This window comes from Sinohyriopsis cumingii, chromosome 11 (genome assembly GCF_028554795.1).
Source record: "Sinohyriopsis cumingii isolate HCF-2022 chromosome 11, ASM2855479v2, whole genome shotgun sequence".
Classification (NCBI taxonomy): domain Eukaryota; kingdom Metazoa; phylum Mollusca; class Bivalvia; order Unionida; family Unionidae; genus Sinohyriopsis; species Sinohyriopsis cumingii.
The window spans coordinates 58,433,043-58,446,565 of record NC_142971.1 but is presented as its reverse complement, the minus strand read 5'-3'; the positions used below and the strand labels follow the sequence as shown (position 1 = coordinate 58,446,565).

Sequence of the window (13,523 nt, the reverse complement as noted above, 5' to 3'; positions counted from 1 at the left end):
ATTTTGTAACTATATTAATGTGATACAGTAAAAGACTTTTACTACATCATCATACTCCAGATCACTGGTGCATTACCACATCTGAGACTACAGACACATCAACAAATTCAATATTGAAACATAATTAGAATAACACTGGAATTCAACTGGAACTTACATTTAGACTTGTGATAGAACTTTTATGACTATCTGGGATTTAAGTCACAATACTGTAAGTTCTTTTTAAATTTTAAATTTGTATTTGAGGAAATAAATCATTGTTGAATTTTACAAAACTTGTTGGTTTTCATTCTTTTTTGTAACTTAGCTTAAGAGCAATTTTCACGGAAAATAGACATATTCATCACGATATACTTCTGACTAACGTAAATGTGTCATAGAAACAGCAAAAATATTATCAGTAAATATACTCTATCTGTCAAAGGATCCAAACATCTATTGCAGACATGGTACATGAGAAAGCCTGCCAGTAGCTTCTTGTGGGTCGATGGTTCTTTCCAGGGTTCTTCCTCCACTAATTATACTGGCCGCCATGTATAACATATCTTGTGCTGAAAAATGGCGTTAAACCTTACAACAACAGCAACAACAACAATTGCAGAAATGACCTATGCTTGTAAATCATTAGTGTGACCATTAATGTTCATGCAGTGAAACAAATTTTTGCAATTCCCTAACAGTAGAGACCCAAGACAAGGCTACCATGGTCCACACTGGTCCTCACAGAACCACAGTGGATGGGGTAAACTCATGCTCATAGTGGATCAATATGGTTACTAACACATCTGCGGGCCCAATACAAATTTTACATACTAAAAATGAAATGAAACATTTTAAAAAAGTGCTACTGTATCCAACATATAATAAAATCATGTCATTTATTATTTTTCTAAACATAAGTCGAGTGTACATGAAATTAACTACATAAATTACTGAAAATTTCAACTGACTGAAAAGCTTTTGCATGCAACTCATTAGTGGTGCTGTAAACTTCCAGGGAAATTCCAAAAGTTGCAGTTCATGAGTATGGCATTTAAAAGTCACTGACATTTTGAATTTTGATGGTGGTCTTATGAAAAGATTTAATAAAATTGATGCAGATGATATTGAAAGCTTACAATATAGTTTCATCAAAGTGTCCATCAGATCAGACACTTGTAATGAAAGCATGCATACTATATATATATCTATATATCTATATATCTATATATATATATATATATATATACACACATAGCATGCAAGGCTTTCATTGCAAATAACTCTTGCCCATTACCTCCTATTGGCATCACCTGGTGTCGCCTGCTAACAATATAGTTACTTAAAAACTAGCTTTCTGCTCGTATACATTTTTCAATCACATTACATCAGGAGAAAAAGTAATATGAGGAAGGAAGAATAGATGAATTCCCCATGCGAACAATAACCTGTGTTCCTAATAATATAAGCAACACAGCATGGGATCACTTTACACGTGACCCTAACATAAAGTATAGAAGATGATTACTTAAGTCCGGCACTGCCAGCTGGTTTGCGCAACAAATGGTCAGCATGGAAGCTGGCAGTACAGAAGACGGTTTGGCTACCACTGGTAGCAGCCGCTCCAAAGTTCTAGTTAGACAGATGGATCTGTCACTAAGATCCCTGTAAATCATTTTTGGCTGTACCGATTCAACAAAAGTCCCCATGTTGTTACGGCTGGACAGCTGGCAATGTTGTTGTTTTAATAAGCATTAGAACCAATGGATCTGGTGTGAATAGCATGTGTTCAGCGAGGATGCTGGCGGTATGTAAGACAGTCCATCATTCACTAGTACCAGCCACATCAAAGGCCTCCCTGAAATGATAAGATGCTGACAGCTTGGTAAAAAGGACAGATCTATCACTAGTTGGCTGGACCATTTCAACAAATAGGTCCCCTTGCTGGGATGGCTGGGCTGTCGGTGTCAGCTGGATGGCTGGCAAAGTCGCAATGGCTGGATGGCATGTAACAGTACAGCAGTATTAAGAGTTAGATCCTAAAGATCAGGCATGAACCCTATGTGCCCTGACTTACAGGCCCAAAGGCCATGATCAGACATGCAGCCGGACTTGCACCTCATGGGTTGCCTTTAATTGGAGAATATTCCCCAATGAATTGGCATCTCTGACAATTAACCAAAGGTTGTATCCTTGATTTATTCCATCTTTTCTTCCCTTGGCAAAAGAATGACTGTTTTAAATGTGCATTTCATGTGTATCATAAGCACTGCTCCTAAAACGACACAAGAGAAAACAAAGCATAGATTAGAAAATTAGTATATGACAAACTAGCTACTATCATAAATTGGCAACTTGGTATATGTCTAATTAGATGTGTGTGTGACTTTTTGTGTGTGTGTGTGTGATTTGGATTTTTTATTTAGCTTTAACAATTTTTCAGTCATATTACTACAATGTCTGCAGTGTGGCAGTTTATAGTGATGTATAGCCCTGGGGCATGATGCCGCAGACATGTAGCCTGACACTGGGCTGACCAGTCCTAACACTAGCCTCTTAATGCTGAGCGCCAAGCGAGGTAGCTGTTAGTACCATTTTTGTAAGTCTTTAATATGACTCAACCAGGGATTGAACCGACGACCTCCCACATCCAAGATGTATTATAGATGCTGAATAACATAGCAGGGATTGTCCTGGACTTTGCCAATGTGGCAAATTGCAAATTTGTTTCATTATTGGTGACAAAATATACCATCTGGCAAAGTTTTGGGCTAAAACCTTTTTGGCTGTTTAATTTGTACATACCATCATGGACTTGGAGTGGAGACATTCAAAGGGACCACGAAAGGAATCCACAAACATGGATACACAATACACTGAAATATGTCTGTTACATAAACAAATCATCTGTTCGTATTGACAAACCCATCTTTACAGTGCATTGTTATATCATAATCAGCTTATGCTGACCTCCGGCCTGAGTTCTGTATGCTGTGATACACTCAGTCAAGCTACCAGACTATACATACAAGTGACCATCTGAAGACACGAAAAGAACCAGCTACAAATAAAACAATGCCCTTGTTTTCATAACTAACAATGCCTAAAATGGGTGTGAATTTAACAGTTCAAATGTGGTTTCAAGATACCATACATGTGATAACTATTCCCACATTTTATATCCCACCTTATTTCCTTAACTCATATATGCATATAACACTGCTTACTAAATAACATATTTATTCAGAATTATTGGTGGGGGGGCACATATGCTCTGTGATGTTTCTTCATTCCTTCTTTTAGTCTAATGATGGTACCTAATGCTTATGTATAAGGTACATTAATGCCAGGTGTTGACTCGTGTAAGTTACATTGGTGGGAATGGCGATCCTAGTTTGCTTGTCGAGAAAAAAATCTACACCATTCGATGATCATTCTTGGGATTTAGAAAGCAATTCACTATAAGCAAAGCATGTAAAGCAGGGCAAAAATAAATTTCCAAACTCCTGTTTAATGGAGATGTACCTTGTGAAGCTAGCCATAAAGGAGGAGGGGGGCATTTAATTCCTGAATACGTGAAATCAACGGTCGCATTATACGTCACTTATTTTACATTGCAAAGTACAACCATAGGGTTTTAGTATTAAAATGTCATTAACTAAAGTTCCTTACAAAACTATTATTTGGAAAATAATATACATAATATAGATTTGCTTAATACCTGATGTTTCTATTAAAAATAAGAGAGTAACTAGATGTCAGCAAAGTACATATTTTACATTTGATAACGCATTTATTTCAGGCGACAACAATCATACCTATGCACTAACGGTGATGTGGGATGCAAAGATCATGGAAGTAGTGCAAAACAGTCATGTAATGATTTATTGTGTAATATTATGGCTGTATTGTGTGTTGTCAATAAAGTATCAAGTATCGCATCTTTTTCAGTTTTCACTGCCTATGACATTAACAGACTTGGAAAAATATTCACTACTTGTTCTGGCAACATTTTTCGAAAATTGGCGACAAAATATTGAGGTTGGCAATTTTTTATGCAAAAACTTTCTAAAAGCCAGGACTAACCCTGCATAACATAAAGAAAACAAGAGTCATGGAAGACTTGCATGATCTGAAGGTGTATATAAATCATTTAAATTGACATTCTGCTGAAATGACACAAAAAGCCACAAATTAAAGCAAAAACTGGTAATGTATTGAAATTACTAAAGCTGCAGTCTTAACTAACATAGCAACGAAAGTATCAAAACAGCACAAAATATGAATAAACTAGGCATATATATCAAGCAACACTTCAGAACTTTGCTCAGAAGAGCTCTGTAATGGACAGAGAAAGAAAACAAAGTCAAAGGTATGTCAACTCATTGTTATGTGTATTTGATTTAATTAATACTCGATTTAATTTGTCTGTTTGTAAGTTTTTATTTTAATTTCATTACATGTCAATTTTGTTTACTAGAAATTTGATATTTTCCAGAAAATTCAGTTTGACCTGAATCTTTTCATAAATATCTAATAACAGAAACACTGTTTCTATTTTGACTTAGTTCCTGACCTTGATTCAGATATCACAGAGACAAGTAAACAACTTTTTTATTTTATTTTATTCTCAGAGTCAAATGATTGGTTTTTATCAAGGTCATACTGGGAGTACATGATTATATATATATCAATGTCAACGACTGGGAGAGCTGTGCAAATAACCGTTCCAGTTGGCATCTAGCTGTCAGGCAGGGAGTTCAAAACGCAGAGGAAGAGAGAAAAATAAAACAAGCTGAAAAGAGAGCTAGAAAGAAGGATAAACAAAAGCTTACTTTGGAGCTACGCCATCATCTCCCGTAGACGGACGGATGTCAAGAATTCAAGAATATATATATATATATATATATATATATATATATATATATATATATATATATATATATATATATATAAATACAGCCTCAACTTCTCAATTATGGGTTTTCCAAAATTGTGCAGCATTCAGGTTTTATACAAATGCCTATAGAGAAATTAATGAGTTGGGCTTTTTTCTTCATACTGGAAAATGTCTGTTGCAGTTTGGAGTTATATGTTAATTTTTATTCATATTATTTGGATTCTAAAAGATTAATTCTTTTTCCTGGAAATATATGAGTGCTCACACAGAATTCTTGGACAAAGACATTTCTTTAAATTGTAATCGGAAATTCAAACATCAGAATATTATTGTTTGTGAAACAACAAAGAACTGTAGACAACAGCACAATACTGTTTTTAGTAGGACTGGATTCACAAGGTAGCAGGCTAACATAATTTAATTGGGGAATGTATTCAAAGGAGTATTATATCCAACATTGCACATGAAAATTAAAAACTTGCAAATTAGAGGCCAACCGAAACTAAATTTCTGGTTTCGGCTGAAAATGAAACCAGACTGAAAGTTATAAATTGACTTTCGGCTGAAACCGCAAGTTTGACTACACCTTCGGCCAAAACCAAAACCGACACCGAAAGATAAACCGAAGTTGCAGAACACAAGATTTATTAAATAGGCCTGGGTCATGATGCAATGCTACACTTCAACAACTGAGTAGGGTAACATGTCAACAACGATCAAGTCCATGATGCACTTATCAATTCTCTGAACTGCAACATGGTGATCAGGCCAGACCATTGATGTCAAGGACGTCCTCACAAAATTTGGCAATGCATGTTTAGTCGCTTTCTCTTCCATCATCATCTTTTTTGAGGCATGCTCTGCTTAGTCGTTCATGGACCTCTTGAGATATGTACCATGGAGCTCCTTGTGGCAGCTGGCCAGATGACCTTTCAAGCCTGAAACGGTCTGAAGTCTTGGTTTATCGCTGCTAAGTGATAACAGTTTGTTGCATTCTTTGCACTGCGCCTTGCTTGCATCAGAATCGATTTTTGTGAAGTAATCCCACACTGCATTTTTCGACATTCTTTGCGGCGGTTAACTATTCCGTTCATTATTAACTTCAATTTTCTACTTCACACAGATTAATTCGCTACAGTTTAACTAACTGAAATTATCAATATTGTCAGACTTCAAAATCTCTGTATTCAACACGTGAGTAGACTGAAATGCAACAGTGCCTATAACTGCCTAGCGCCGACTGACTGGCCGACAAGCAGAGTAAGAGACGCAGTACTAGCGTTGCATTCTGAAAGTTAAAATAGATCTTCGGCTGATGACCGAAAGTCAATATCAGTTTCGGCCGAAACCGAAAGCAAACCGAAAGCTAACTTTTTGGCTTCGGCCGAAACCGAAACTATGCCGAAAGAGGCCATTTGCCAACTTTCAGCGCCGAAACCGAAACCAAATTTCGGTCAGCCTCTATTGCAAATGACTCCTAACTTCCCAACTAACTTGGAATGAGATTTCAAAATAGCATTATTTAATCAATGTATATGTATATGCATCTAATTTCTACCAATGGCCTCCTCGGAGGGGAAGAATGTATGAATTCTTGATAAGAAAGAGAATGGTAGCACAACCAACAGTCAAATGACCCTGACAACACCCAAAAGTAACCAATTCTAAACTACCGAACCTGGTTTCATCATTAAAACATAAGAACTAGTCAATCTAAACTAGAGATAGTTTGAAAAGGTACACATTTCTCTGACTGCAGACTAAGGCTAGAGCTATCTGAAAGCATATATTGCATGATAGAAGCTTAAAAGCAGCTCTGGCAAAGAATTTGGACTTGTCTGCATTGAGACCTGTCAAAATCCATCAAAGAAAATTTGGTGAGTGATTTTGGACAGTAGATTGTAACCTATATTTGCTCGATCATCTATGCACCAGTCCCCGAATACTAGCCACTTTTAGCTGTGGGCTTTCAAAGTGGAGGACCTTGTTGTTCATAAACTTCTCTCAAGTGAAAGTGAAACTGCTTTTTATGCAAGCTTTGCCAGTCTGATCACTGATGTTTTATTTTATTTTTTTTCAAAGAATACAGCAGTTTGCCAGAAAATGCACACACTACATTAAGTTACAACCAGACCTATATAAAAAAAAATGGAGGTCGGTCCAGTAATTTACAGGTGTGTTAAGACGGGGGCGGTGAAGTGTCCCTAAATAAAGAATCGGACAATGTACCAATCAGTACTCACTGTAGCCCTAGTCCTACAATGTATGACATGTTTATGTATTAGTGTTATCACCCCCACCCCCGAAGAAAATTATCGGGTGATGTGTCGTCTTACGTTGTAGGTCTATACTCACTGCATCATCTCTGGGTTCCTTATTCCGTATCTGTTGCTCCTTCTCTTTTATTTCATTCTCCCATTGGTCCATGTCTTTCAGAAAATCGTTAAATTCATACTGGTTCTCCTGCAACTGACGCCTCAAGTTCAGAAGCTTTTCTTCGTGTGGGGAGATTTTCGACATTTTGCCACTTCAACACAAATTGTGCACCAAAAATTATAGAAAAATCAAACAAATCTCGGTTTTGAAATTTCTTGACTCATTCGGACCACCTCTACTATTTCTTTGAAGGCAAAAATATGCCTCTTCAACCTGCGAATGTTCTGGACTATCTGCATCAATTGAGTGTATGCATGGGCGCAGACATGTTTGACTGCCGAAGCATGCGTATGAGGTAAACCGGATTTAGTGCTCGCCATGCCAACTATATACTTTGCATAAACCGTACCGCAAAGTGAAGCGAATATTTTATTTATTTATTTTGCAGTCATTCTTGGTAAGTTAAATGAAGTTGTTAAATACTGTGGAAATTTATGAGCAGTTTGCAAAGATTATGTAACTGCATGAGCGGTAGGACCAAAAGCACAGCAAAGAGGAATTTGCCATAAGGCTAGAGAAACATAACCTGTAGTTGTAACTTGTACTACCTTACTTAGTATAGGTGATACTATTCTTTTAGTAAACAATTTAAGTTTTCTGCCTTTCCCTTTTTAAATTAAGATTGAATATTTTGCCTTTTTAAAATTCCATTATCAAAATAAATCTAAAATGTTCCCTTCCATTCTGGTATATCAGCCTCATTTTTTATTAGCATTCTGCTTTCACTTCAGATTACAGTGTCAAATAAGACAACACCCCACCCCACCCCCACCCCCAACAAACCAAACAAACAAAGAAAAACACGCCTAAAAATGTACGAATACAAATAAATACACAGTAAGCAGCTCTTGATAATATTAATAGCTGTAATAATAGATATTATCCAGACAATATCTTCCACTTGTTCCAAATGTTATCTAAAATGCTATTTAAATGATTGCTGAATAGCCCGACTTCAGATTATTATTGTTGATTTGGTACAGCATAAATCTTGTATTTGTTTATTAATTTGAATTCGTCTATTTATTTTCAACAGCCATATTTAAGTGTCCAAAATAAGATTTAATAATTATATAATTCCTTTATTTTATTGCATAAGTACATTCCTATCAATCATTGCATGTATGTATATAGTTATAATGAAATAATAAATTCAATTTCTTTTTAAGCATGGTAAAACATTATCTTTTAAATACATGGAAGATAAAAAAAATTGTTAGGTCCGCTGTTACCAGATAGTTTATAAATTTTTTTATATATTTTTATATTGTTTTCATTAATTAACATAATTTTGCAAGGTTGGAAATAACTATCATGATTTTGGCAATAGCTATGACACAAATCCATGCTAACGCTAGAGAAACAATATATTGCCTTTATGGGAGAAAAACTACAAAATATACTTTTTGACCAAGTAAAAATGATTTGCACTGTCAAAGTGAAGGTTTACTGTTTAAAACTTTTTCCTTGTATTGCCTTTATTTTATGAATATGGACTGGACATTATGAACTGTCACTGAAGTAGGTTAAAACAATTGTAATACAGACTGGTGTACAGCATTAACTATTGTAATACAGACTGATGTACAGCATTAACTACTGTAATGCAGAATGGTGTACATCATTAACTATTGTAATACAGAATTCTGTACAGCATTAACTATTGTAATACAGAATTATGTACAGCATTAACTGTTGTAATACAGACTGATGTACAGCATTAACTATTGTAATACAGAATTCTGTACAGCATTAACCATTGTAATACAGAATTCTGTACAGTATTAACTATTTTAATATAGACTGGGGTACAGCATTAACTATTGTAACACAGACTGGTGTACAGCATTAACTACTGTAACACAGACTGGTCTACAGCATTAACTACTGTAATACACTCTATATAGCATTAGGTGGCTCTCTACAGTTTCGTATTTTTCATAGAATTTTAAAGATAAAGACTTTCCCTGGACTTGTTCAATGGTTGTACTGCCTACTTAAAAAAGACTTTGTATATCTTAGGTATTGTTCCAAGAGAATTTAATTTCCTTTATTTCGGTGTATGATTTATGGATGTATTTTTGGTTATAGAATATACAACTTTGCCTTACTTTAGATGTTCACCTTTCAAAAAACTGCTAGCTCCACTTGGTCATTTTCACTTCCTGGACTTCAGAGGTAAATTGTAAACAAAATGAGGTGATAACTTTTTTTTACACTTTATATAATTGGTAAGTCATCCATTACACTTTCAGAAGCTGATATTGTCTAGTTGGGCAAAATTAATTTTCCATATTTTAATAGGTGCGAAAGATACTGTATTTTAGACTAATTCAGGGTGATTTTCTTAGCACAAGGGAGCAGTCATTTTAGTTAGCAGTGTGCTTAGATCACATACAATTTCTATAAGTACAATATCCAAAGAAATGTCAGCCACATTACATGAAAGTGGCATAGAGATATGCCAACATTCTTTCCACTGTGCATGTTTCAAATGCAAACCCCGCCCCCACCCTTACATATGTCACTCAAAAGTACATAATAACTGGTGAGCGCCCCCTTAACTACTGTAACACAGACTGGTGTACAGCATTAACTGTTGTAATACAGACTGGTGTACAACATAATCTACTGTAATACAGACTGATGTACCGAATTAACTACTGTAATACAGACTTGTTTACAGTATTAAATATTCTAATACAGACTGGTGTACAGCATTAAATACCTCTCTGGAATATTGCAGTTATTTCACTCTTGCAAATTGTGCAATATTTAATTCAACAATATTTTAATTTATTTACATCAAACAAGTTATTTTGAATTCCATAGTGATTTTTCTTTATCTGTGCACACACATTATAAAATAGTGTGAGAATATTGATTTCACCTTAGTTCGTCAATCTGTCCATCCATTCAGAGGCATTTATATCTATTGTTTATGCCATGCATAATTGTACATATAAAAAAATATATATTTTTATTATAACTAGGTATAGAATGATCCCATGAATATGACATTGCTATATTAAAATGTATAATGCACCTAATTCAAAAGCAGCTCTGTTATTGTGTACTCCATTTAATGTGTTTCATGTTTGTGAAGGGGGGAGTAAACTGTTTATTTTGCAATGCTGATACGATTCATCTTCTCTCATCAGCTTTAAATGAGTTGTCATTTTTTTACACCAAAATTAGTTGATTTCCTGAACAACTGTTAAAGCTTGAAAGAAGAACTTAAGAATTCTTGTATAAGAATATTTGTACTTTGATTATTCTCTACCCCTCTGTGCATGTGTGTGTGTGTGTGTGTGTGTGTGTGTGATGCTTCCTTGCAACCCTCTAAAAAAAAAAAAAAAAACACCCATTGGTTTACCAATCCTCCAAATCAAAACCCTTGACCACCAGCACTCCAATTTTACCAAAAACAGCTCATCCTCCAAATTTAAAAAATAAAACCACAGAATTTTAAAACCAGTCATAATGTATCATCTAAGGGAAAATTATTTAGCCTCCAAAAGTTTGAAATAATTAAGCTTTAAATTTTGATAATGAGGATTCATTGAATAGATGTGGAGCACAGTGTGATATGAAATATTCACGAAATCAATTACATTAGGCAACATCAGGATCCAGAACTACTTATTGGAATTTATCATATAAAGTATATCAGGGTTAGTTATGTCAATGTATAGGTTTTTGTGTGTACTTTCAGATTTTTTATATAAAAGACTGCTTTAATGTTCAGTACAATTCCTTGATGATCACTTTCTTAACCCACCAAACAGTGACAGAGATCTAAATAAATTTAACATGATCTGTGTTAACTTGAATGTTCCCCATTATCACAAATGGTGATAATAGAGAAATAAATATTTTAGGAATATGATAATCTACACTAGTTTATGTATCAAATATTTGCAAACATGAATATAATTTAAGGAGATCAATGTTTGAATCCTGGAGAAAAATGTTGAATGAAGAAAACAATAAAAGTGATTAAAACTGGTGAAAAAATAGAATGGACCAATTTTTATCTACAAGATAGTAACATAAAGGGATATCTAGGCTAAATCAAAGTCTTTGATCTAATGTAATATATATTTTAAGTAGTCAGGTACAAAAAAGAATATTAATTACAGCCTGGTTCTCTTTCAAAAATTACCTAAATTAAAAATTTCAGGAAAACAAGGATCAGACTCAGATTACAGTTAGATTATGCCATGACTGCTTCAATATATATTTTAGAAAGAAAAGTTAGATTATAATGTGCAGTTGGTGATGCTATGTTTGTCAGTCAGTTATATGGTGATTAAATTAGTAGGTGTTAATAATAGTTGACAAGAATCATCGGATGCATTTGATTTTAGGAATAAATGTTGCAATGAATACTTACATTGTAATGCCATCAGCTGATAAACATTCTGAAACAATTCTTCAGAACAAGGAATTTTTAAGTAAAACAAGAAAATGTTAACTCTATTTAATGAAAGTCATATAATTAGGACTGTAGTACCAATAGTCACAAAAGCAATTCCTGCAATTAAAATGAAGAGAAATACAATACACTACAGGCATCTGTAACCATAGCTAATGTACTTCATGATTAAGAGATGTTGATCAAACAATGCATTTATTATTATGTCTCTGATTCTGACATAATTTAAGTAGATTAACTGAATAGTTTACAGGGTCTTGATTAGTTAATTATGCTATTAGTCTGTTGCATTTTTTTCTCTTTTCTAAGCACTCTGTTATGTTCTTTTTTCTGAGAACTCTGTTATGTTCTCTTTCTGAGTACTCTGTTATGTTCTCTTTTCTGAGCACTCTGGTATGTTCTCTTTTCTGAGCACTCTGGTATGTTCTCTTTTTTGAGCACTCTATTATGTTCTCTTTTCTAAGCACTCTGTTATGTTCTCTTTTCTGAGCACTGTTATGTTCTCTTTTCTGAGCACTCTGTTATGTTCTCTTTTCCAAGCACTCTGTTATGTTCTCTTTTCTGAGCACTGTGTTATGTTCTTCTTATTAACATAAATAAATCTTTCAGGACAGTTGCAGAGAATAAGTTAAGTAATACTAGAATTAACAAAATGTAATGATCAGTCAATACAAAATCATTTCCAGGTGATGTAAAAAGCCAGCTTATCACACTTGCGAAGGTAACCAAACAATACTTCTTCTGAAACAGATTAAATGTTTAAATTACTGAATCATCACTACTACCTACACAACCACCATTACATCCTGTTCCTGTTAAACATTTGACAAAATTTGATATATTTAGTAGACCAAGGCATTTTGCTATCGTAAGAAACCAGTAAAAATAGTAACAATTGTTACATCCTTTTCCTTCAATGGTTGCTTTAACCATTGACATAATGGTACGTTTTCTGTAATTTTAAACTCATTCTTATTAATATTTTCCCAAAGTTTTGTTAATGGTCCAGATACTCAAGCTATTTTGCCTTCAGCATTTTTCAGACATTATTGCAGTTTAGTAGCATCTTTTTTTGGGTGCCAATATTTATTTGCATATAATTTATTATATACTTTGATTTGATTTACTACATATGTTGCTCCTACATGACCACTTTATTATCTTTCTTCTTGATCATAAAATAATCAACTAAAGCTTCCTTCTAGAATTGATTCCACTTTTTGATTTTTTGAGTTGATTGTTTTTACAATTTCATTTCTTCAATCAATATTTCCCATAATTTAAACCATTATATTATTTTGATCATAAATAAGTTCATTCCGATTGGTTTCATTAATGATTTGTAATGCTTGTCTGATACTGATTGCCAGGTCCAATAGCTAATTTGATTTAAATGTACTCATTTTCATTTTCTTTGGCTGCCAACTAGTTTTAGGTAGTTTCACGATTTGTTGTCATAATGATTAATAATTTTGCTGATATCACATTTTGCATCCTTTTTTCTAACCTGATCAACACTACGAATTACTTCCACCTCTTTTGCATGGCTGCAGAATTAGACTCCAACATTGCATTTGGTTTAGGTTATACTTATTTGATCTATCACTCTATCACAAAAACTATGCTGGAAAAAATGTATCCATCAGTTACTTGTAATCAATTACTGATACTTCTGTTTTATGAATTTTAAATCCCTCATTAAATAAAGTTTCTGCTAACAGGTTTTTCTGTGACATGTTCATTCAGATAGTATGAGATTATCACCAACAT

General features: G+C 34.1%; 1 protein-coding gene across 1 annotated transcript in view; it reads right to left on the bottom strand.

Annotated features, from left to right (window-relative positions):
- LOC149788521 (RNA polymerase II-associated protein 3-like) overlaps positions 1-7,619 on the bottom strand; it is a 38,506-nt gene extending 30,887 nt beyond the window's left edge. Inside the window, exon 1 of the mRNA XM_089974530.1 lies at positions 7,235-7,619. Coding sequence (XP_089830656.1) covers positions 7,235-7,399 — 165 coding nt within the window. The 5' untranslated portion in view covers positions 7,400-7,619. The remainder of the gene's footprint in view (positions 1-7,234) is intronic.
- Between the last annotated feature and the right edge of the window lie 5,904 nt (positions 7,620-13,523).